Source organism: Lycium ferocissimum, chromosome 9 (assembly GCF_029784015.1).
Source record: "Lycium ferocissimum isolate CSIRO_LF1 chromosome 9, AGI_CSIRO_Lferr_CH_V1, whole genome shotgun sequence".
Lineage (NCBI taxonomy): Eukaryota > Viridiplantae > Streptophyta > Magnoliopsida > Solanales > Solanaceae > Lycium > Lycium ferocissimum.
The window spans coordinates 37227007-37253803 of record NC_081350.1 but is presented as its reverse complement, the minus strand read 5'-3'; the positions used below and the strand labels follow the sequence as shown (position 1 = coordinate 37253803).

General features: G+C 34.5%; 2 protein-coding genes across 2 annotated transcripts; one reads left to right on the top strand and one right to left on the bottom strand.

Annotated features, from left to right (window-relative positions):
• Positions 1-1086: 1086 nt before the first annotated feature.
• Positions 1087-4377, top strand: LOC132030569 (phosphoglycerate mutase-like protein AT74H). Its single transcript, XM_059420264.1, has 5 exons — positions 1087-1984; positions 2831-2950; positions 3034-3247; positions 3835-3915; positions 3997-4377. Exons 1-5 carry the CDS (start codon positions 1489-1491, stop codon positions 4100-4102), a joined length of 1017 nt encoding a protein of 338 aa, XP_059276247.1. The 5' UTR covers positions 1087-1488; the 3' UTR covers positions 4103-4377.
• Positions 4378-6827: 2450 nt separating this feature from the next.
• Positions 6828-10524, bottom strand: LOC132030568 (BTB/POZ domain-containing protein At1g63850). Its single transcript, XM_059420263.1, has 2 exons — positions 9278-10524; positions 6828-8635 (listed from the first exon to the last, which is right to left on the bottom strand). The coding sequence occupies exons 1-2, from the start codon at positions 10205-10207 to the stop codon at positions 7694-7696; spliced, it is 1872 nt and encodes a 623-aa protein (XP_059276246.1). The 5' UTR covers positions 10208-10524; the 3' UTR covers positions 6828-7693.
• Positions 10525-26797: the final 16273 nt, after the last annotated feature.

Genomic DNA, 26797 nt, shown 5'->3' with positions numbered 1-26797 from the left:
TTGCCCGACGAAAAAAGCAGCATTTGATTTACCATATTGGGCTAGGATCTCTGATTATTCAAGCCCATTACAGTCCAATAACCTTTCTGGCCCTGGCCATAAAAATGGATTGTGTCATTTGCACTTTCATCCCTATTTTGTTCTGGTCTTTAATTTTTGTCACTCAAGATAAATAACCTTTTCGCATCATAAATTCATTTTGAAGGGCAAAAATTAAAGACCAGCCCATTTGAAGGACAAACCACGCAATTTCTTCAATTGGATTTTCACGGCTATGTGAAGCTCATATTGATAAGACCCGTTCATTTGAAGAAATTGCAGGTTTTCCGTTCAAATGGGCTGTGCCTTAATTTTTGTCCTTTAACAATCGAACTTATGCCTAGCAGTGATAAGTTGTTAAGGGTGAGTAGTCGTACATGCGCATAATCAGAAGATATTATGATGCGAAAATATAAATTTATGCCTCGGTAAAAAGTTGTTTGTTATGAGGGAGTTGGACAACTCACTCAGGAAAATTTGTTGATAACTTTAGGAGGGTAATATCAAGTACTTAATTACAAGATAAATAATGAGACGATCACTTTGGACAACTCACTCAGGAAAATTTGTTGATAAGAATTTTTTGGGGGCGTATTGGGTTTATCTTATGCAATTATCGTCATTATAAGAAAGTTGTTTTTCTCTAAATTTCTCCAATTAGGACGACACGTATAAATTGTTGACACTTTCGGAACGCAGCTCTTACATTTAGCATTCTCAATGTGTATAACTTAACCTTAATGTGGCACAAGATCGAATTTAGCCCCTGTTTTCCACCTACCATTCTACAAACAGTAAGAAGGGAAAGCAAGACACCAAAAGAAAAGAAAAAAAGGTGGCAGCTGATCCATGCTATAATCAATTACTAAGCTAATGTGACAATACATACTACTTAGTACATGACAAAAACAAACTCAATAAATTTCTAAATTCTTGTCAATGTCACAAGTCCATCCTCCACCGCACAATTGTCCACCATGGTGTCCTCCTAGATAAGGCAAACAAATTGCTTGGCTCTTTTTTATTTTCACAAAACTTCCAAAAAAAACACTAAACTCTCACTTCTCTTCATTTATTACTATACAATATGTAGCATAATTTGCATCAAATGACAAAATAGGTTTTGAAAAAATCTTGCATAGTACTTTGTTTGTATAAAAAAAAATCCAATATTCGTACTCTACTGGTCCGACTAATTCAGATTCACTTTAATTGTCATTTCTCAATTTCCTACCCCAAACCTCCAGTTAAGGTCACATTGCGTAGGCTCACTAGGAGAATAGTGCTTTACTCGTAATTTCTCAATTCGTTTAGCTCTAACCCGAGACCTCAAATTAAAGATAAAAAGATCTCATCCCACTACGATCCTCAGTGTCCTGGATCATACCACTACATAGAAAAAGTTCTTGGGAGTACATAGCTAAAGAACTTTTTTTTTTTTTAATCAAGATGAGTAATCTTTTCTCCAAGATTTATCCACCCTCTTTTGGAGTAAGCCATCAAAAGCTTTACCCAAATACCAGTACAATAAGATGTTGTTCTAATGATGTATTTTCTGGTACAGAACAAAATGGTTGGATACTTAGCAGTTTCCCAGAAAAGAACCTAGTACCATATCCACCAGGCATAGTGAAACCACCTAGGCCAAAAAGAATAATTCTTGTTAGACATGGACAAAGTGAAGGGAATGTTGATGAAAATGTTTATACAAGAGTTGCTGATCCTAAAGTTGGATTGACAGAAAAAGGGGTAGAAGAAGCAGAGGAATGTGGAAGGAAAATGAGGGAAATGATTGAGAAAGATGGTGGAGATGATTGGAAAGTTTATTTCTATGTTTCACCTTATAAAAGGGGAATTGAAACATTGAGAAATTTGGCTAAGTCGTTTGAACGTTCAAGAATTGCTGGTGTTAGAGAAGAGCCTCGTCTGAGAGAACAAGATTTTGGTATGACCAAATTTTGTACATGAATATTTTCTTTTGACTAGTTGTAATTGGTTATTAGTACTTGTTAAGTATCCTACGTTGGTCGAAGGAATGAGCTTTTATATGATATATTGCTCGGACTCTTTAAAAATGTCAACAGATTCTTAAAAAATATAGTATTACTTTTGGAGGATTCAACACGCACCCGTCGACATTTTTGAAGAGTCCGAGCAACATAGGTTATATGATCTTGGACAATCTTCAAAGACCATCTCTTTTACGTGGTATCGGAGTTAGATTCATCTCATTTTTTGGTTTACACGGTGTTGGCTTTCCAAGTTATGTTGTCCACATTCCAAATGTCATACTCTGAGCATACGAGGGGTATTAGGTGTCTCATATTGGTTGATGAGGGTATCTAGAAAAGGATTCAACATTTAAACTTGACGGGTTCAACTTAAGGTTCTTAACACTGAATACATTGTACTTTTGAAATAATGAATTGGAATTCAATATTTGTTGAAATGCTAGTAGTATTTCACATATATTTTTATCTTTCGTGTCGAAAATATTAGTTTCAATTGAACCGGTAGACAGTAGGCTCCATCCACCTATGAGGGAATGAGTTGGTGTCTCCTTTTTTTGGGATAATCGAGAAATCCCTGAGGGCAACTTGGTAGATAATGAGTCCAACCCTCTAACATTCTTCACTACGCGGCACTAATTGAACTCGTGATGTACACCTAATGCACAAGTCATCCATTGTGCTCTTGCCACTAGACCAAAGCCCCGGGGCATGTCCATTTTCTTTGCATTACTTGACTTTGGTAGTATTATTATATCTTCTTATGAATTGTGTTTATGAAGGAAATTTTCAGGACAGGGAACAAATGAAGATAGAGAAAGCTGTCCGAGCTCGTTATGGTCGTTTCTTTTATAGGTTTCCTAATGGAGAATCGGCAGCAGATGTTTATGACAGAATCACAGGTGATTCTGTTTTTTCAAGATTCATTTGGTTTTTTGAGCATTTTTGTTTTTGTGATGATATTGTTTGAAGAGGAAGCTTGCAGGGTTCAGGGAAACACTTAGAAGTGATATTGACATAGGAAGATTTCAACCACCTGGTCAGCAGAGCCCAAACATGAACTTGGTTATAGTTTCTCATGGACTTACACTAAGGGTGTTCTTGATGAGATGGTATAAATGGACAGTGCAGCAATTTGAAGGACTCCATAATATGAGTAATGGGGGCATGATTGTCATGGAAAGAGGCTACGGTGGAAGGTAATCAAGACTACTTGATGCGTTATCTAGTACTTTGTGAAGTGTAAATACAGCAAAACTAGGAATATTGAACTGCTTCTAGACAATTTTCTTGAGAACCTGTTATCTCCTACCAACACTCCACCAAGGCTTGGAGATGGAACTGGGAAGCAGTCACCTAGTGTCTTTACCTCCGCTGGAATTTAAGCGTGAGACCTCATGGTCCTCCACCCACTTCATTGACCACTAGGCCACACCCTCCGGTAAATTGCTTTTGATCAATGTTGTTACTTCATCACTTAAAGCAACAACGAGAAGCGATAGGTTATCGTTTCATTGTTGAAGCCATGCACTTCAAATAATGGTGCGCAAAGTGATTTACCCAAGAAGCAGTCGGTATTTTGAATCTCAACATTGAGGAGTTCAATTAATATCGGAATTATTGTAGACTGAATGCTGAAATTAGTTATTTCAATTAGTATAACTAGACTATCATAGTGCTAAATTGATATATGTTTGGTACTTCTAATTTTCCATAAATGGCACTCCCCATGGATCTTGTCGCTTTGTTGCTCTTTTAAAAGACAGTGCTTGTGAAAAATCTGCAGGTACTGTTTGTCAATGCACCATACAAGGGAGGAGTTGCAGAAATTTGGGATGACTGATGAAATGCTAATCGACCAAGAATGGTAACACACTGCTCATCTTTTTTGCTTTAATAATTCACTTGGGTTTCTTGTTTATCTATTTTTGATTGTTTTTTTATGAAGGCAAAAGATTGCGAGGCCAGGTGAACTGAATTACGATTGCTTGATTACTGGACCATCTTACTTTACTCACTTTGATGATGATGACGACAAGAATTTTGAGTTGTAATATTATCAAGGGAACAAAAGAGGAGAAACTCTTGAAAGGAAGTTAGAGCTGTTGGAATTCACAACCATACTTGGTGAAAATACATCAGCTTTCGGAGAGAGTGCTTCGTATACACCGACAGTATAAAGAATTTCACACTGCTAGCGTAATTTTACCCGTTGTAACTTGTGATCAGTGATTTACCATGTTTGCTGGCTATCAATCCAACATTCCTGTAAAAAGTTACATATACTTGACTTTGATACGATTTTATGTACAGCCAAATCTCTCTATAACAGCATGGTTAGGTCCGAAATTTTTCAGCTGTTGTAAAGAATGATTGTTATATACCTATAACAGCATTAATATTTAAATAATACTACACTGTTATAGGCAAAAAAGATGCATAAAATCTAATTTTCATTTTTAATTGTTAAATTCTAAGCTTAATTACAGAGTTCTTGGCATTTTGCACCCTTAACATATGTCCTCTTTTGCGATTTGCACCCTATCATATTTTTTTTAATAACTTGCACCCTAATCTCTTTATTTCTTTGCAAAACGATAAAATCACTCCTTTTTTCAATTTTTCCTTAAGGGTAAAATAGGAAAAATAATTAATATATCCCAAAATCTTTGAGAGTTGAATATTCTGGCCAAGGTTCATATTTGATCGGAAAAAAATGGAGTTGGCTTCTCTCTATAGTGAGCCATCCCTCCCTACCCTTTTCCCGATTCTCTTTTCTCTCTAATATAATCCATTAATTCTAACAAAAGAAATCCATCCTCTCTACTCTTTTGGAAAAACGAGTACTTTCAATGTCCAACAAGAAGTGGTACTGTGGTAGTGTTTCATTTAAGATGATGATAACCGCTGAAATCATCTGCTCATAGCTTTTCTGCAAATGAAAATCTTGAACCACATAAAATATTGTTTGGTAAAAAAATATAATGTTGCACAAAAAAGATGACATAAAAGCTTTTGAGATCTGCCATGGCTGAACCCACTTTTCTTCTTCTTCCCCTAATTTTTTTTTTTTCTAATTACAGCATAATGTCATTTTCGTAGATGAAAAAACATTGGACTTCAAGTAAAGATCACGTTTTTGATTAATTTTAGTTGACCAGTTTTAATCGGCACCGCAACATTCTATACTTTTTTTTTTTTTTCGAATCTTAAGAATTTAAACAAAAAATAAAGTTAGGGAGATATTAATTACTATCTTTCCTATTTTACCCTCAAGAAAAAATGAAAAAAGAACGGTTTTATCATTTTGCAAAGAAATACAGAGATTAGGGTGCAAGTCATTAAATAAAATAAGATAGGGTGTAAATCGCAAAAGAGGACATACGTTAAGGGTGCAAAATGCCAAAAACTCTTAACTGCACTTTGTATAACGAAGGAAAATCGTTTAATGATAAAAATATATATATTCATATGATATTTTTTTGTCATAAATAGTATATTAAATGATCAAATATTTGGTCAAAATTTCTACTCTTATTATTGGTAATCATAGATATTCTATTTTTATAAAGATGGTTAATTATTATATTACCAAAAAAAGAAGATAGCTACTATATGGGGTAATTTTACAAAGAGCGTCTTGTTATAAAATTGGTTGTCTTGTTATAGGTGAAATGTTGTTATAGAGAAGTAAAATATAACATAAAAAATGGGTTCCAAAAAATCTTGGTTGTTATAAAGAGGTGCTATTATATGGGGGTGCCGTTATAGAGAGGTCTGTATATTCTATAACGAGATCTGACTGTATATTAAACGGGGTTTAGTTGAGCATACTCTCACACTTATCTGCATGTAAAGGTCCTTCAACTCTTGGCAATAGGTTTAGATGACCCAAATCTGGGATCACAACAAGCTTTGTGGCAGATGTGGGACACAACTGCAGCACTTGGTTCACACTGCACATGGAATGTAATGGGCAAAATACAACTGATTGTACATAATAATGCCTGGGCATTAGGTATGCAACATAAGAAACCAACTACGAAAAAAGCTACAATCTCAAAACTGTTTGTTGATAGCTTCTTTATCATTAGTACTTGACCTAAGGCTAGATGGCCTATAAACCTAGGACAAGGAATCTCCTCCAAATACTTTGGATGATTATAAGAACCCCACATGAAAGGACAGTTGGATACCAGCATATAGTCAGTCAAACAAAAGAAGACATGACTATCTTTCAGTAAAGGTGCTAACCTAATCAATAAACAGAAGAACAAAAGTGTGTGATGGTACATAGAAGAAGAACATCATAGAATGAACTCATTTTCCATGTTTCCTTAAAGTGGGGATTAGAAAGATGGTTTCCGATGCAGGAATCTAATGAGATTTGGTAAACAAAGGCAAATATAGTAAAAGTATTCACTAATGCTTACAACACCTTCATTGTCTCATCTTGCCTCAGCAAACACTTGGGAGTCAAACGTCCCATGACAAGTCAATGTCACATCATTAACATAGGAGAAAAGTAGGAAACTCATTTCCTAAGAACAAACACGATACTAGAATCGACAACAGTACCAGATACAGACAGATAAGTAGTGCACAGCTTTTAAATTGAAAAAAGAAAATCATACAACTCTGTATATATGTTTCCGCAATGCCATTACCAGATTTTGATACATAAGCATTGCACAGATGTCTACCTCAAAGAGAGGCTGAGAACAGAGAGGAAAAGAAGCAAATTAGACGACCAATACGAGGGACAAACAATGATACTCGGTTTTGGACTACTAATTTTCTTATGCCAAGAAAACTGCTTTCATGCAAAACAAAATTAGTGTTTGGAAAGTTAAACATCAAGCAACAAGGTAATCTTCAGAAAATTTGCCAGCAAGGCGTGAGAAACAATGGAAAGAACATTGAAGAACTTCAAAGTTCACACTGAGGAATATGGTGCTACAGTATTCACGCGATGGAAAAAAGTGCATCTAATCCTAACCAAACTGGCTCTCAAAGGGCATAGACATAATGAATTTCATTAGCACCAGAAAGGCAAAAATGATCAGTCCTTCCACACTGGCCAGCTGATGATCTCAAGATAGATGAAGACCTAAGACAAGAAGCAATTCATCATGTTGCTGCAATCCTTGGCATTGCCATCACGAAATCAATAGCAAATTCCCCTGGTCGTAAGTAGTGACAATCACCCTTATCTCCAAAATTACCTGAACTTTGTTAACTTGCTTGAATTGGCCATCAGGATGTTGCACAACTTTTAACTAACAGAATTTCAGCATTCAGGACGTTGCACAACTTTTAAGAAGGATGACCCTTTGTGATAAAACCACTGATTCAGGAAATTCAGTCACAGATAGGAGAGCTCTACATGGGATTAGAAAGAAACTAGGAGTATATTCATATCACATGACACCTAAACAGAAAAAAAAAGTGCCTGCTTCCTTCCAGATTAAACCTTGGATCATGATCATCTCTGTAAGTGTGATTCTTCAGTATTGAATTGTGCTACTTGTTTCAACGGAAGAAGACAAAAAAAATTGGCATAAGATGAGGGCTGAGGAATAGCAAGAGTTGAAACAAGACAATCATAGAATGGCTATGACCTAATCTCATTCACATGTTAAGTCTCATGAGTTCTCAATTGTTGCAGTCATGACACGCATTTGACGAGGTCGTTCAGGCTCACCATTTCGCCTCCAGAAAGCCCTTCTCCACCAAATCTCAAATCCCCTCTGGATATTTGGGCAGTCCTCACCGGAGTTCAAAAACCGATCAAACCAAGACATTAGAATTTCTTGCTGCAACGCCATAGGTAGGGTCAGAATAGTATTGCTGAGACCATCTTCAATTAAATGCCGGTCAAGACCTCTTGATGCCCTCCTCATCCATCCAAAATCCTCATAGAATGGCACTAACCATGTCTGCAAAAGAGCGCTCCTAGCATCCTTAGAAGCTAGTAATTGCCCTTTACCAATACCAACAAAAAGTCTAGCCGTGACTCTACTAACCTCATACCTATGAAGTGCTGGCACCTTCTGATGTGCCTCAGATAATTCAGACTGAGAAGCCCAACTCCTCAAAAAATCTTCAGCTATCTGTCTATCAATCAAGATATCCAAAATCCAATGCAGATTATCAGCCTGTCGTGCAATCTGACCCACATCGATCATGTCTCCATCTGCTGCCCGTAGAAAATGGTGGCGGAGCAATTGCAGACATGCATTGCAAGCTGAATACAACGACTCCTTCCTCAAGTCGTTATGAGATGAATTCTCGTGCAACATTTTGGAAACTAAGCCTTTCATCTCTCGCCTCGCCTTCTCATCCTTCCCTTCAAGAACCACATGCAATAGCTTGAGAAGCACTTCCTCATTCCCATTTCCATTCTCTGTTCCCGATGTAACATCAAGAGATACCCTCCTTAAAACTTCCCCAGCACCTACCCCTTCAAGACGAAGCTCAGACAATAGTGAAGCTACCTTTTCTTCTTCATCCTCAGCCCAAGGAGCTGCTTCCAAGTACTCCAGGCATGATAATACCCCCGCATCGAACCCAATTGCCGCAGAAACCTATAAAACAATTTAATCAACTAAGGCCAAAATACAATTGCACATTCCTATTTACCCTCATATGTGTCGCCCGTGCATAAAGACTAGACTTTATCTCTAAAAACTCTCACTACCCTAAAATAAAGTGGTGTGGAAAATCAACTATGCAATAGATTTGCAAGCAATACAGATGCATCCACTTAAAAACAACTTTCCATGAACATATATGCATGGGCTAATGAACAAAGGCGATAACATTGATGCCTAACTTCTATTCATAGTTCAAAATTGAGCAAGCATATACTTAATATTGAGGTCACACATCTATCTAGTTAAGTGATTTCAACAACAATCAATCACAATTTAGCTCAGTTAGGGTCGGTTTACATAATCCTCCATTTCATTAATTCAACTAAGTAATTCGGTTTATAAAATCCTCCTTTCTTTGAGCCGAGGGTCTTTCGAAAACAGCCTCTCTGCCCCACAAAGGCACAAGTAAGGCCTGCGTACATCCTACCCTCCCCAGACCCCACCTGTGGGATCACACTGGGTATGTTGCTGTTGTTAATTCAAGTCACCATTCATTTCATATCTTATCAAACGATTTTCATTACTAGGTAATTGTACAGCACAAAAGGTAAATTTAGATGCAATAAGCATTACCTTTAAGATCCCAAGGACTTTAGAAACATCTTCTTTCATCAGCCTTCTCCTCAAATCTTTACAATACATCAACCTCAAAGTTTCAATATACACTTCAATATCATCACAATCCGCAATCTCAACAATATAAGGACCTGAATTCCTCTGTTGCTTTACCCATTTCTCCGACAATTTAACAGCGAAAAAACGACTATGAACCACCAAGATCTGCCTATGAACATTCATAGCAACACTCAAGCCATCCTTAGAACTCAATGTTAACTTCACGTCACTCGAACCCGAATCATTAAACTGATTCCCTGGACTTTTACAAGCTAAAAGATCCAAAAGTCTCTGTTGCATCAAAACCTGTTTATCCTGTTGTACAAAGTTAGTAACTTTTTGATTATTTGAGCAAACGGGGTTGTTAATTGTTGATCTTGGTATACATTCAGGTTCATTTGCCATCATTTCAAAAAGGGTTGGACTTGAACGAGTCTTGGAATCCATATTTGGCGGTGGTGGTGACATAGGGTTTAATAAACCTGCTGTTAAAGCTGAATTGAATTTACTAAATGATGATGGAAATGCATCATGGTTATTGTTGTTATTTGGTATTGGTGTACCATTTCCATTGTTGTAAAGATTAGTTGATTCCATAACTGAATATTGGATCTTGAAATTTGATGATGATGATGATGACGTGGCAGTGGTGTAAGGTGAAATGGGTGGTGTTAGAGTGGATTTAGATGTAGGGGAACACCATGAGTTGTCAGGTGAGGTAATAGTTGGTGTATCAATTTTGTGAGTTTTTTCGTTGAGGCATTTTGTCGAACAGGTTGTAGGCGAAGAATTCGAAGGGTTTGAAGAAGTAGTAGTAATGGTGGTTTCTCGGTAGCGACGACGTTTGGGTTTAATGGGTTGGATTTGGAATTTAATGGTAGTTGCCATATTGTTGTAATTTCACTAATTTATGGGTCTTGGTAGTGTAATATTTGTTGTGGTTTAGTTTGTCATTTTAGGGCCTAAAAATCCATAGCATTCATCGTCACTTCACGAGCATAAATGTGCGTGCGTGGGCTATAAAAATATCACACACACACACACACATATACTGACAAGATTTTTATATTAGTAATGTATTTGTTCTTGACTGAGAAGTGAGAAAAATTGGGCATGGGAAGAAAACAATGAAAGCATTCAATGGAGACAGAGATGTTGACGAATGGGTTTTAATGAAAATTTGTTTAGATACTATGCTTTATTTGTGCGTATGGATATGGGCTCTGTTGATGACTCTTTTATCTCCTTTATGAAACAAGTTTGGGACCATCTAGAGTGGAGTGTGTACTAATTTTAATTTTAATTTTAATTTTAATTGATATGTTTAAAGTTGATATTGACATAATGGATAATCTTGGAAATTGATGAAGTTGTTTAAGACCATCCGCCCAGGGCCGGAGCCAGGTAGAGGCAAGAGGGTTCATCCGCATCTTCTTCAACGGAAAAATTATTATATTGTACATGTAAGATTAATACTATTTTTTATGTATGATATAATAGATGTTGTGTGTGCCTACTTCTTGTTTTGAGTCCCCGTAGTAAAAATTTTGATTCCGCTATTACATCCACCTCCAAGATCATTTTTGTAAATCACCCGAAATTTGATGTGGTATTTGAGTCATAATATTTGTTTCAAATGAATAATACAGTACCATCCATGGTTGTGGTGGGATGGATATGATTCTTCTAATAACCCTTAATTAAAGGTAGATTCGAGTCATGTGAATGAACGAATTCCGATGAAGAAACTTTCTACTTTTAATGGACTTTATGTGATGTGATTCAGATTAGTCGAAGCGCCAAAGCAACAGGTACCGAACACCGAGTCAGAAATCCCCCAAACAATGGTGATTAAAATGTTAATATAAAAATCGTTTGAGCTTAAATTTTAGCGATGATCAAACCACTATACACAAGTCAATTATTTTTTATGTATCTAGTAAATGATGATGAGCCAAGAGTCTATCAGAAACAGTCTTTCTACCTCCCAAGGTAGAGGTAGATCTGCTTACACACTATTCTCTCCAGACCCTACTTGTGAGATTACACTAGTATCACTATTAAAAACCTGTTGATTTCTGACCTACTAAAACCAACCTCAATTGAGGTTGGAAAAAAACCAACCTCGTGAGGTCGGTAAATGTCTTATTTATTTTTTAACTTTTAAAAAAAAAAAAAAAAAAAAAAAACTAACCTCATGAGGTCAGTAATATTATACAAAAATCTGTAGTGAACATACATCGGCCGATGTCGAAAATTTATTTTAAAGTAAATATTATAAATTATTTTTATTAAACTGACCTCGTGAGGTCGGTAATATTTTAAATTTAAATAATAATAATAATTTATAGTACTGACCACATAAGGTTGCTTAATTTTATTAAAAATATTATAAATTGTTTTTTAGAAATTGACCTTGTGGGGTCGTGTTACACCTCGTAGTTTTGTACGTTGAGATTAGTTAGGTGTTGGTTGTTTTAATTGTGGATACTGGAGTTACCTTCTAGGATATATGAGATTATATGCGCTTATCTTATGGTTATGAGGGTTTAAGTTCATATAGTAAGCTATGGAAGGATTGAAGAACAAGTGAATTAAGGAAATCAAGTTTGTTGGAACTTTGGAGAAAAGATGGGGACAATTTTGGTCCAACTTGAGGAAGGAATATCTCCTAATATACTAGGAGTTTTGAAGTGAAACTAAAGCCTAAATTGAAGTTCATCGAGTCTAGTTTCCAATTCAACAAACCGTTCGTCGATATCACATCAGAGTAGAAAGTTATGGGCGTTTCAAGTTGGGGCAGAGGGAACGCGAACGCGAGCCAAAGGCCTCGCGAACGCGAAGGCCAAATGTGGAGTCGGTGGAGCCGACTTTAAAGGGGGTATAAATACCCCATCCACCCCATTTTTTCATCATTGAACTCTTCCAAGAGCTCTAGAAACCTCTCAACTCATCCCCTAAGCACTGATAGCCCATTAGATTAAGGATTCAACAAGATTACGCTAAACTAGTCCATGAAAAGTGAATGTTCTTGCTTTTATTTGATGTTGTGGTGAGTTTGGCCTTGAAGAAAGTTGTGAGAATTGAAGTTCTTTAAGTATAAGGTATGTTCTTCATCTTGACTTTGATATTGAGTTATTTTTGGAGGATTTTAATGGTTTAAAGTGAAGGAAAAACATAGTATAAAGGTTGTAGTTTGATATGTTGATGTTGTTGGCTTATGGATTGATTTTTGAAGGAAGTTTTGGACGGATTTGTATATGCTTGTTATGTTGTATCTTGATTATGTTATTGTTGATGTTGTTAGTGATGTTTGGGAGTTGTTTTGGAATTTGGAGGAAGTAGATGATATAGAGGAGATGTTGTCCGAATTTCGGCAGATTCTAAAAAGATTTAATTTGAAGGCTTAAGATAAGTATATGACGATAAGCCTAACAATAGTATGACTTCTCTTGGATGTAGATTTACGAGCTTGGAAGAATAAGCGTTAAGTAGTTGAGGAGACCGAAAAGGTATGTTAAGGTTGTCCCCTTTCTTTCTAAAGGCATGATTCTTTTCTTATGAATCCATACACACTTTCCATAACGTCCTTATTTCCAAAAAGCTATAAGTTCATGATTCTCAAGTTCCTATGATGCTAAGGATAGATGTTTTCTATGATGATAATAATAATGATGATGATCCCATTTCTAGAAATTCCAAAGCTTATGGTTTTAATGCTATTATGAGATTATTGAGCTTATTTCATGATTTTCTTGATTTTATTCATTGTTGTTGATCTCACCTTATGTTACTTGTTCCTTCAAGGTGAGATATAGCGATGATGCTTGTTCCATAATATAAATCGGAGGTTACCGACCTTAAGTCACTCCGATAAAGTAGTAGCTTTTATTTGGGCTCTCATGCATGCTATTTATATTATATATATGTATATATGGGATATGGGAAAAGGGCGAGGCGTTATATACGCATAACCACCTAATCAGTTGGTATACCATGATATCGTCCCGGACGCGGGATGCCCGGACGCGGAATATATGGTTATGGATCGGGCTGCACGTTCCGCAACATAATATATTTATGGATCAGGCTGCACGTTCCGCAGCATAATATATTTATGGATCGGGCTGCATGTTCCGCAGCACTATTATGTTATATATGTATGAAAAATGTTTTTTTTTTAAAGGCTAAGCATGCATGGTATCCTCCTTAAGAGGCAATCAGAAGTACAGGTTATCTCTTTATCTCATGTTATGTTCCATATCTCTTGTTATGTTGTTATTTATGCCGTACATACTCAGTACATTATTCGTACTGACGTCCTTTCTTGTGGACGCTGCATTCATGCCCGCAGGTAGACGGATCTGCTCCTTAGGAGCTTCATCAGCGGAGTTTTAGGAACGCTCCATTTGTTTCGGAGCTGCAGTTTATTGGTATTACTCTTTTGTATATGTATACTTGGGCATGGCGGAGTCCTGCCCCATCTCTATGGATTCCTGTATTCTATATAGAGGCTCGTAGACAGATGTATGTAGCTAGATGTCCCATAATCTTATCAGTTCATATTGTCGTATAATGTTTCGGTAGTCATGTCGGTTGTGATGATGGGCATAGTTGTAAATTATTATATAGAAATGTGCCGTTGTCTTGTGGCGTATGCTCTAAAAATTATGATACCCATGTGGTCCACATAGAAATGATTATGAGTTGTATGTTCAGAGGTGCTCGGTAGGTGAGCTCCGGGTGCCCGTCATGGCCCTCCGGTTGGGTCGTGACAGGTCGCTACTTTTTTAAATTAAAAAAAATTTATTTAAGATACAGCCCTCGTGAGGTCGGTATATTTTTAATGTCAAAAAATAATTATTTAAGTTACCGACCTCAATAAAAATCTAAAGCCTTGTTCTTTTACCTCATTTTTACGTTTTTCACTCAAAATCTACTCTCTTTCTCTTTCACCACCGTCGTAACCTCGCACACATTGCCGTACATTCGCCGCTAGCCAGCTCCGTCACCACCCAAAAAATTTGCGACCTGCTTGTTCCCGACCTACTGTTGAGGTCCCATTTTTACCAAAAGCGACCTCATGAGGTTGGAAAAATGAATTTTTTTAGGTCAGTTTTCAGCATTTTTTTTAGTAGTGAAATTTGTTGTTGTTGTTATTGAGTAAATGATGATATTTTCTGGTAAAGTCCTACCGATATTACGTGAAAAATAAAATACTTGGAAGGTCTAACGCACAGAAAGGAACATTAAAGAGAGAATTCAATTTGTCCTTTAGGGCCTGAAAAATTCACCGTCACTCACGAGCATCAATGTGCGTACGTGGGCTGTGAAAAATATCACACATATGGACAAGATTTTTGTTATTACGTGAAAAATAAAATACTTGGAAGGTCTAACGCACAGAAAGGAACATTAAAGAGAGAATTCAATTTGTCCTTTAGGGCCTAAAAGCCCTAGCATTCACCGTCACTCACGAGCATCAATGTGCGTACGTGGGCTGTGAAAAATATCACACATATGGACAAGATTTTTGTATTACTGTATTTTTCTGTTCTTGACTGTGAAGTGAAAATTTGGGCATGGGAAGATGACACTAAAAGTCTGAAATGAGCATTTAATGGAGATCGAAAGATGTTGGGGGAGTGGCTTTCAATTAAGTTTTGTTTAGATACTTTGCGTTCTTTGTACGTATGGATATGGGCTCTCTTCATTACTCTTTTATCTCCTTTACGACACAAATTTGGGACCATCTATAGTGGAGCAGTACTAATTTTCATTCATATGTATAAAGTTGATATGACAATATGGTATTGGACTCATAAGATTTGATTCTATTGGAAATGTTATCTAGTTCATCCATAAGAGGCGCTAGTCAGCCTATTAGTAACATCATAGAAACGAGAGAGTTCATTCGTCTACAAGGGAATTCATCCGTCTTGTACAAATTTTTTATGACAGGTAATTCAAATCGTGATTGCATCAGATTTGCTTTTGCAAGAAAAAATACGTAAGTCTCCTAAATAGTATTTTACATTGAATTCCTTTCATTTCAAAATAATAATGTAATCACTAAAATATCACTATAAAAATTGTTCAGAATTTAAATTTTGGTGAGCATGATCTAACCGCTATTGTGTAGTAACTAGTGGTGGAGTTAGAGGGATGAAAAAGGTTCATTCGCCAAAAATCACACTATGTTGCAAGGTCAATTTTTTAATGTGTATATAAAGGATGATGAACTTCTTATACTACCAATGATAAAAATTCTACCTCTGCTCCGCTACAGTGTAGTACCTAAAAAACAAAAGATATAAAAGGCCTAATGTACAAAATGATAGAATTAAAGAGAGAATTCAATTGAGGGAACTTTGTTTTGTTAGATTGGACTATCCGTCAATGGATATGCTAATTAATGGTATTTTCAAGGAGTTAGAAACTAAAAAATCTCAACAAGAGAGACAGTGAAATGGTCCCCAAGAGACCAAAATAAACCCCACTTGAATTTAACGTTAGTTCTGCTCCTAACCCTATTCTTTGATTGTTTTTTGTTTGTGTCTCCCCACCCCCCACTCCACACAACAATAATCTTCTTTCTTTTCTCCAACAAAAATCTTGTGAATTTTCATTGCAGTTTAGTTTTGGATTTTGTAAGGCTTGTCAAAATAATAGTGGTGAGTTCAATGATCATTGTTCTTGTCATAGAGACATAGGACCACAAATGTCATTAAGACTTTAAAGCATGTTTGTCATATATTCTTCTTGTATACAGGTATATTAATAATCTATGTGCGCTCTAGTAGTAATATTCAGTATAGTTTGAGGTTAATGCATTATTGTTTACACACAACCGGAAAAATTAGAATTTTTTTGACCAAAACTTTCGTGTTCAAACAGAGGAATAGAGAGCAAAAATTGTGTGTATATATACATGACAGGAATAGTAAGAATTTTTCTGTCCTTAATTAGAAATTTCGTGTTTGTGCATCAGAAGTGGAGAATTTCTGAGTAAAGAGCAATGGGGAGTATCATGGTTTGAGCAAATTAGTAGTGTGTCTATACATACATGATACATGAATAGTGAGGATTCTGCCGCCATTAGAAAGCAATCAGTAGTATAATTTGAGCTTCTTGTATTAGTGTGTATACACACAGGGTAGTTAGGATCATTCCGGCTTTAATTAGAAATTTCATGTTCAAACTCTAGGAATGAAAAATATCTTAATCGAGAGAAATCACGAGTAGCATAGAACGTTTTAAGCATATTAGTGTGTATATACATGGATAGTTGAGATTTTTCGGTCCTTAACCAAAAATTTCGTGTTCGGACTCCTGCAATGAAGAATCTCTTAGTAGAGAGCAATCGATAGTAGCATAGTTATTGAGCTTATTTTATTAAAGTGTGTATACATATGAATAGTTAGGATTCTTTCGCTTTTTATTAAGAAATCTTGTACTTAAGTTTCGAAAATGAAGCATCTCTTAATAAGGAATGCATTACTCCATCAGTATGATTTATCAAATCAGTAAATTTCAAATACAAATTGAAAAAAGTATAAAATGATAGATGCATTGTGTGGGGCCAATTACCACCCTTGTATCAATATATAATGGCCCTCTCCCAGCATGATGAATGAGGCACTTGATACAAGTACCGAAATACATGAATAATTAATATATCTGCACACGTAATATACTTTTTTTCAATTTGAAAACACATCAAATATTTAATAGTATCATCCAATTAATTAATTTTGTATTGCCATAAATCATTTGTTCTACTACAGTACATTCTCTGCCTTTTGTTTTTCATCTTTTTCAACCCTTATTTGTCTTTTGTCCTTTTTTTTTTTTTTTTTTTTTGTAACTTTCCCCCTTTATCAGGCCACATTATGGCATGTTTTGCTATTTTGATCTTCATCATTTGTCCTTTATTGAAAGGTAATTTGAATCGGGTTTGAATACTTTAAATTGATTTACTTAATCAATTTTTAATTGTGCCCTTTTCTCCATCAAACTAATTTTTATGTCATTACTTACAAATTATAGCATGAACAAGTTAATTAAGGAAAATGACAAAAATAGTCTTTTATGTTTCTTAACTATATTCCTGAGCAGTTTTGCTCCTTTAAGTTTGCTAAAGTTGATTATATTTGATTTCGGTCAAATATTTAATATCTTGATATTTGCGCCTAACCAAATGGTGTCATATATGCATACTCCAATTTTGTAAGTTCATTTAGTTACATCAAGAATTAAGAACGGAAATCCTTTTTCCTAGGTGAATGAATCGAATAACTTGTATATCGTATTAGATTCGCCTGAAATCACTAGTCACTCCAATCTCATTCATGATAGTTAAGTACAACAACTTTCTAGCAAAAGGACACGGTTAAAAACTCGATCAAGACGATAAATAAATATAAATTGTTCAACTTTTTAAAATTCTAAATTATGCACTAAAAAAGAAAACCTTTGATAATAATTGATAATGATCATGAATTATGATGAATGGAACAATTCATGCTGGTGGTAGAGGTAAATAATTTGAATGATACTTTTATGCTCACTTCTTATTTACTCCATTATTGGAATTGAGGGCCAAAACAGAAGCAATTAAGCATGGGTGAAAACTAATTTGCAGTATGGTCTATGTAGGAATGTGATTTAAATGCTACCAGAAAGCATTAAGTTCAAAGTGCAGAATAAAAATGAGACCACATGGTCCCTTCTAAAATTTATTCGTGTCAGCTTTTATGTGTAAAGAACTCAAAGGCAATGAATAAAATAGGGACAGCACCTAAAAAGAAATTATGAGGGCTTCATCCACTAATTTTCCAGCTTAGTTAGGATTAAATAACAATTAATTAGTTTCATTTTCATTTGAAATGTGGATCTTAAGATGGCAGGTTATAGCTTTACTTGAAGCAAGTTTAGCATTCGATACTTATACTGATAGAGTACCAGATACATCATGATAAATATTCTGAGGCACACGCGAATTAGCTCAAACACCATCATTATGAAAATTAAAAAGTTCAGGAAGCAAGTGATCATATGTATCCGGACCATGTTAAAGTAAAGGTGAGATGAGCTTGTGATTCAGTGCAAATATATGCATTGCACGAGATATCTATGTGTTGCTATCGCAATGAAACTTTAACCCCAGGTGTTAGTGCAATAGGATTTTTTTTCTTTTTGCAATTTTAACAGTTTTAGCCAGCGGAGTAAAACAAATTTCACTTTGTCCATCCGTGTAATGGTTTATAGTCGTTTCGAGTGTGTACTAGTGTATATTATATTACGATATGCTAACTAAAATTTATAAGAAAAACCAAAAGAGAGATCAAAATTATTTTTTATTTTGAGTTTTGTTGGCTAGTGGATACTACGGTAAAAGTTAATTACTCCATTTATATTCACGATACACTTTACCGTATATTCATCTTTTTTTTTTTTTTAACAATAACTTTACCGTTAATTTATCAAGTCACAAGTTCTTAGGATAGCTTTTTCACTTCATTCAATGCCCCTTGGACTCTGATTACCATGTGCTCATCTGCATTTATTTATTTATTCCAAATTTGGTTTCATCAATTTTCAATTAACTTCCCCTTTCCTTCTCGTGCTTTTTGGGCCCAAGTCCAGACCAAATAGCACTTAATTTGATTTCTTAACAATCAATTTGTCCAAGAAGGACTTGATTTTGTTTCTTAGAAATCAATTAGCCCAAGACTTTCTTGGTTTGGGCTGGGTTCACTTGAAGAATTTGATAGAATTTTTCATGATTTGTCACTAAACCGTGCCTCTCAGATGCTACTTATAAATCACGTTGGAAGTGTTTTCGTAAGTGTGACTTATAAATCGCTTTACTGAAGTATGACATCACTTCTGTCAAATGCAACCTACAAATTGCTTCTCCCGGATGTGAATTATAAATCTCCTTTCAAAAAAATGATTTATAATTTTATAAATGCAACTTATCTAATTCTAGTGTTCTTATATAGTGGAAATTCCATACAATATGAAGTTTTATGCTTAAAGGAAGAAATGTTCTCAGTGAAACCCCCCCTCCCACCCCCAACATACACACAAGCAGCTTCCTCTTTTCTGGTCGTGCTTTTTGGGCCCAAGTCCAAGACCAAGAAGGGGTTTTTAAGGTGGCCTTTAAATTTTGTCCGTTAGCACTTTTAGCGCGGCATAAACTAAATTTCGATCGGCATAGTTAGCATTTAGGTTCGATATATTATGCATAACATTTCACAATCTATGCCAGACAAGGCAAAACTTTGAACATTCAACATAATCTGAAAAAAAGCATAAGTTTAGATTTCGCTCGACATAGTTAGTGCGTAGCTTCGGCATATGTATCATCACATCCACACAAGTTATGCCGGAAAAGACAAAACTTTCAACGATCCAACATAATACGAAAATACTACACAACTTATGTCGCATAACTTAATTCCTACGAGAACTTGTCTTAGAAGCGAGCCAAAACTTCGATTTACGAGATAAAAAAGTTACAAAACTTACACCGAGCGAAGCATATCTGGACATTTCATTAAATAAGCAGTAGGGACAAAAACTAAAGACCACAAATATGAGGGGGAAAAAATTAAAGACCAGTGTGTTTGAAGGCCAATCCTTGCAAAAATATAGCTTCTATATCACCTATTCAAAGGACATTTTTTTGTGCGGATTGTCCTTCTTTTGTGATGGTTTTTAATTTTTACCCCTCAAATTGGTGGTCTTTAATATTTGCCCTTCACTTAACACCCAGAGGTCTTGGGTTCGAACCCGAGCTCGATGAAAACAATCATGAGCATAAGTTGGGATTCGCGGCGAGAAGTTGGGATTGTGAAGGCATAAGTTGGCCTAACCTTTGCCCCGAAGTTGAAATCTGCGTACGTTTGCAAAATTCTAGCAAAATTTTTATTTTTTTATTTTTTGCCTTAAGACAGAGTTTGAACCCCAACTTATGCCCTGCGAATCCCAACTTATGCCTATTTTTTTAATTTTTAAATGAGCGGGGGTTTGAATCTGGAACCAAGGAGCTTTTAGTGAAGGTCAAAAATTAAAGACCACTGATTTGAGGGACAAAAATTAAAGACCACCCCAAGTGAAAGACAATCCTGCAAATTGCCCATCAAAGGAGGCCTCGTTTGGTTCCAATTAGCCCAAGACTTGCTTGGTTTGGGCCGGGGGCTGATTTGTCACTTAAAATGAAGAGCGTTTGTTCTCTAATTTTGAACTCATTATATGTAATTGCAATTTGTTCTTTGTTCAGAAAGCATGCACAAAGTGAAAACAAGCATAATTAATGTGCTCAGTTGAATAAACTCATGTTTCTACCTTAAAAAAATAATCTAGCACATCTCTAAACTGAAAAAGGAAAAACAAAAACAAAAACAAAAAGAAGGTATTATCGGAAGGTAAAAATTTACACGCACAAGATGTTTACATCAACTCAATAGATACATGACATATGCTTGTATATAGACTTCTGGTACTTAATCATGATCAATTAATTCATATATTCACTTAGTTAAATTACTTAACCATCGTATATTGAATTGATTTGGTGTATACATTTGGTGCAGATAAATTTTTAGACAACAAGAGATATATAAACTCCCCACTTCATCAAAGTAGGAAAATCTTATGTGTTTTTTTTTTCTCTTTCTGATGAAGGAAGGTATACAAAATGAGAAGAATTAATTTATACATTATTACACAGTGAAGAAAGTTAAAGAAAAATTCCCAGTGTGAAATTGTACCTTGCATATTGTCAATGACCAAAGAGAAAAGTTTACTCATTTTAGGACAACCATTTAAGTCATATTTGCGTTATGCAAAAATTTGCAAGTCTACTTATTTCGGAACAACTTCAGAAAACGATGTTTGAAATTTCTTCTGGTTGAATTTCAACCATCTATGGCTGAATTCAACTATTTTCGCCGAACTTCAGACGTATATAACTGTACACTGCATGTTTGAAGTTATTTTGAAGTGAATAAACATGTATTTAGAAGAAAAAGAAAAAAAGTGGATATAAATTAAATACTAGTACCTATCCAAATTGGACGCCCGTGAAAAATTTACATTGTCAATAGTGCTATGAGTGCGTCATGTTATTACAGGTATCTATTAAATGCCAATCTTAAATATCACATAAACAATAACATGGGATCTTATACTATGTAGTAATTTTAAGTAAAAAAGCGTCACTATCATCATGGGACCTTAATTATGTCAATTTAAACTGAACTTAACCGTCACTCTTACTCAAATTAAACATCATTACTTACTAATTCACATTATTAGAGGCCCAGTTAATATTCTACTCTATACTTTTTCTTGTTGCAAATTCTCATTTTCCTTGAGGTTTTACCAGTTAGAAGAGCATATCACAAAGCAGGTTGTTGCCAAGTTTGATTAGTTACTGTTCATGAAGTAAAATGAATCTCCCTTCACATTAATTGTGTTTGGATACTTATATTGTTTTGATAATTAAAATTTCACCTAGTTTTCATCAATAATTCTCAAAATTAATCATACATATAATGCTTGCTAGAGTTTTATCCATCATCGCACTATTTTACTTTCTCGTCTTCTACTTTACTCAACTTATACTAGCATAAATCAAGTTCAAAGGATGAATGACAAAGAATTAATTATTTGTTCGACATCAAAATCAATAACTAACTTGGAAAATTAAAAATCCATATCAATAAAAATATAGTACTAGTAAACTTGAATTTCATACTAGAACTAGGCCATCTTGTTTTAGGTAAACGGAAATAAACCTATAGTCTTGTGCAGCTTTAGTATACCAAAACATAAACAAAAGAAAAGAAACAAACAAGTCTGTTAAAGAAATAAAATAAACTAGGACCAATATTATATTAAAATAAAATTGAGAAAGATGTTTGGTAGTCAAGGAAAGGTCACAGTCCCATGATTTGAAAGTTGAGACTGCTCATGGGATTGCACTTTTTTTCTTTCTCTCTTTTGATGTCGATATTCCAAGGGTTTTCTATAAAAATTTACTCTTATTTAGCTCCCGTTTGATTATAGATATTGAGAGCGTATTTTGAAGATTTATTTTCAAATGTTTGTTTGGTCATAAAATTTTGATATATTTTGAAAACAATCTTTCAAATTCCCAAATTCTGACTCAAATATGTTTTTGGGCCAAGATCTATGTTTTGGCCTTTTCAAAACTTTTAAAAATTACCCCAAACTTTTGCATTTTATAAAAAAAAAAAAAAAAAACCATCTATTTATAATCAAACTAATTCTATTTACCATATTCCTCCATGAAATCCGTATCTAGCATGTTTCCACGATTAAAATAGTCTCTTTTATAAAATGAAGATTGTTTGTACAATGTGGGAAGATTATATTAAAGAATAGTTAGTTACTACCGTTGTTCTTTTTCCTGCACGGATGGATCTTTGTATTGTAATTTGAATTGTAGTAGCTAGTAAGTGTGTTATTAGCAATCGTTATTAAAATATCATGTTCTGCATAATTTGAAATTAGCAAGTATGTATGGATGTTTTGTATGGTTGGGTATTCTTGATAGTTTTTAGTACTTATCGATATAAGTAATGTTTCATGTTTACCAAAACAAAAAGTGAAATATGGTTTGAAAAACTATGGCCAAACACATTTTCAAAACTTGAAAAATTTCACCCAAATCTAATTTTTCAATTTTTTTTTTTTGGAAATCTATGGCCAAACACTAGCTTAGTATTTGGATCAAACTAATAAATATATAATACAGGTTTAGAAATACTCTATTATTAGTTATCACGATAATATGATTTAATATTATTCGATGTGGGTAAATTTTCACCTTGGCCGTCCATATATACCATTTAATTACTCAAAGTCTAGAGCTTTTTTTTTTTTTTGGAAGGCGTGGGTAGTTAGGTAGAAGAACACAAGAGACATCCCACATGATAGAATGACCCACATATCTGACTAATGTCTCTGCTAATATCGTTATCATATATATTATATTATCAGAGAATTGTAGAAATAAAGGTGTATTCTGATTTGAGATGAGTCTGAAAGAGTAGTCACTTCACAAGTCTCCCCTGCTCTTTGGCTCTTCTCCTTCAATTGATCCTATCATGTGGGCTCTTAATGTATACTACTATATAAAAATAATTGTCCTACAATTTCCAATCTATGTACAAATTAAGAATGTGTTTGGCACGATAGGAATAAATCATTTTATATTTCTCAAATATGTATAAAGTGACGAGATGGATCCAAAAGTTTTAGGCGTAAAGAATTGATCTTGGGTTTAACTCAACCTCAAAAGCTAGCTCATAACGGGAGGATGTCCAAATCCATATAAGGAGACCACCCATCTCATTAACCAATGATATGAGACCTTTTCACTTTCACTCTTCAACATTAGATACGAGTCTTGGAAATGAAAATATTCGTTGTATGTAGGGAGCATTTTTCACTCTAATGTGTCTTATACGGCGCAAATATGAATTAGTCGACACTTCGGAGCGCATACCCGGCATTAGGTAGGAAATAAAGAAAAGTGACGATACATTATTATCCTAAATGAAAGCAGAGAAGATGACAAGAATAGAAATCAAATCATAATTAGGTTATATCCATATGTCATTATGGAAATTTAAGTCGCATGCATGTTCTTGATGCTGTAGCTTAATTATAATGAACGAAAGAGAAGCAAGCAACGACATGTTACATCAACAAATCTTGATTACAAACATGAAAAGAACAGCCTGCTCTGCCAGAAAAGAAATTCCAAATCAAGGGTCAAAAGAAGAAGGAAAAAAAAAAAGGAAAAAAACCACAAATCCACATCAAAAGAGATAATGTTTTCTCATTGTTGCCAATACGAAGGACTCAAACTATAGGACCATTTTTCCATCTTGTGAGGGCGTGAAAGAGAAACCAAACACTATTATAAGTTAGGAGGGGCGGAGTTATAATATTAGTTATGGATCTGAATGAATTCAGTAATTTTTGCGGATTTTGTATTAAGAAATTCGTTAAAAATATATTATTATTTAACTGTGAATTTAATAACTAAAATGAGTTGTGGCCTTGTGGGTTTGATGAAAAAGTTCAAAATACATACAACTTCAAATTTTAATTCCATCTTTGTTCAGGGACAAAACTACAATTCTCTTTACGTGTTCAGCAGAACCAGTAGCTTTGGCTCAAATCTAGTATTTATGTTAAGAAAATTCTTTTGATATGTATTATAAATAATTTATCCAGAACCTAATAAGCTGTCTTTTCCACGATCCAAAACCTATAAACTCGAAATTCTATCACCACCTCTGCCTGTATATGTTAACTTTGGATTTAACTTACACACCGGGATACTCTATATATTTTTTACACTATTCTGTATTTTAATCTATTGTAATCGGTACATGGTTTCCAAGTTACTTATTCCATTTTTATGAATGATTTTTTGTTATTATCTTTTTAGTGATATGATAATGTCAAAATTCTCTTTTATTACATGTAATTAAATCCCAGAGGAAAGAATATTCCTTTCAATTTTTCAAACTCAAAATCAAAGCAATTCTCCTGATATACACAAAACACACACACTAACAGTGGCAGCTTTAATTTGTTTAGGAAACAAAACGTGGTTTTACAGTAAAGCTCTGTGTTATATCTGCACAAACAAACAATCTTTGTATTATGAAAAAAAATTGCTCATTTGTGGGGTGGGGGGACAAAGATAGTGTTGTTACAGTATATGCATAGCTGTAATTTGGCATTTTTATCGAGTCAAAAAGAATAAAATTGGATGCCTAACATTACTGTAATTCCATAATGGACATGTAACATGCAGTGGAAACAACTAATAAGGGCAGTGAATAATTAGCTTTTGTGCTAATACTACTTATTGTGTGTGAATCATCATGTTTTGTCTTAACTCTTAAGGTCTAATAACAATTAATATATTACATATGCACTTTACAAACAAGTTTTCAGAAGTGCATGTGATGGTCTTTACTAAAGTGTAATGAAAATCATTTCTTTTTTACCTTATAAGAAACACAGAAGATAGAATTTTTTTTAAAAGGAATAGAAAAACATAGATCTCTGTAGAACATTGAAGTTTATGAGTTGTTGCTTCAACTATGTCTGTAAATATGAGAGCATCAAGTACTAATTAGTACTCTTGTACTGTATTTTGAAACTTATTTTATGCAAAATCAGCAATTTTAGCTCTATAAGGCCGCGCATCTTTTGGTTGTTTAGTTTAATGTGGGAGAAAATTAAAAAATAAATGAGAAATGATTTAACTTATATATGATGATAGTGAATTCTCTTTACACTATTAGTGTATTGTAATTTGTTACTGTAAAGATAAAATGCTTACCCTCATGCTAAATGTTATAATTGATAATAAGTATACATGTACTTTATTCCTTAACCAAGCCCATCAAACAAGCACAATAATGGACCATAGTACTCCGCCCAGATATTCGCGAACACGTCATTTGGGCCTCTTCATAGGCAGAATGTTGGCGTTAACCAACAATACCCCCACCTTCCATATACCTGCTACACATCGCATGTTGTTCGTACAAATTGAACCCCATGAAATTGGCTGTGATATTAATTACTAGGATTAAATGCTTAATTACCTTCAGGTTAAAAGCTATAACTACTAGTACGAGAGTAATTTTATTTCTTAACCATACCTATCAAAAAGGCATCATTTTCGATCATGACTCAGACCGGCTGACATCACCGACTCATTATCTGGGTCTCACCATAGGGAGAATGTTGACGCACTATATAACAATTACAATATGTTATAATTATGCATTTCTCTAGTTACCATATTAGAGTACTTGCTATGATTAATTGTGTGTTGTCGTAACGTAATTTAACCCGATGGTGTGAAATAATTAACTATTCAGAACTAAATTCCTTTTTGACAAAAGTTCTTTTCACATGATATTCTCTCAAGTACTCTAGTAAACTGGAGTTGTCACTTTGTTCATCTGCAAGCAAAAACAACATATTCTATAATTTCACAAGTAGAGTCTAGGGAGGGTAAGATGTACGCAGACCTTCACTTACATGCAGTCTAATTCAATTAATATGCAGTGTTCAACCATAAAGGGAAGATTTCTTTCACCTTCTAAAATGAGTTTACTTCAAGGGACCTCCAAATTATATCATGTGAAATCAAAGAATTTTAACGTTTAACTATGAGGAAAAGATTTCTTTCACTTGCTAAAATAATTGAAGTTGAAATGAAGGTCTTTACAAACATATTTTGCTTAGTTAAGATTAAAATAGTACATATCTATATCATTGGCCGGAGGAAAATGAAATAAACTTGCTAAAATTATATAAGTTAATTACCTTCACACATATATTATTGCTAAGGCGTAAGCTCAATGAAACTGAGAAAGCTACTGTGAAATTTGTTCTTTTATT

What these genes read in the sequence shown, in the direction of transcription:
- LOC132030568 (XM_059420263.1), bottom strand. Translation starts at nt 10,207, where the DNA reads ATGGCAACTACCATTAAATTCCAAATCCAACCCATTAAACCCAAACGT. An exon ending in AAGTCCTTGGGATCTTAAAG is followed by an intron (nt 8,636 to 9,277) that starts GTAATGCTTATT and finishes ATTGTTTTATAG; the next exon opens with GTTTCTGCGGCAATTGGGTT.
- LOC132030569 (XM_059420264.1), top strand. Translation starts at nt 1,489, where the DNA reads ATGAGTAATCTTTTCTCCAAGATTTATCCACCCTCTTTTGGAGTAAGC. An exon ending in TCTGAGAGAACAAGATTTTG is followed by an intron (nt 1,985 to 2,830) that starts GTATGACCAAAT and finishes GTGTTTATGAAG; the next exon opens with GAAATTTTCAGGACAGGGAA. An exon ending in GAAAGAGGCTACGGTGGAAG is followed by an intron (nt 3,248 to 3,834) that starts GTAATCAAGACT and finishes AAAAATCTGCAG; the next exon opens with GTACTGTTTGTCAATGCACC.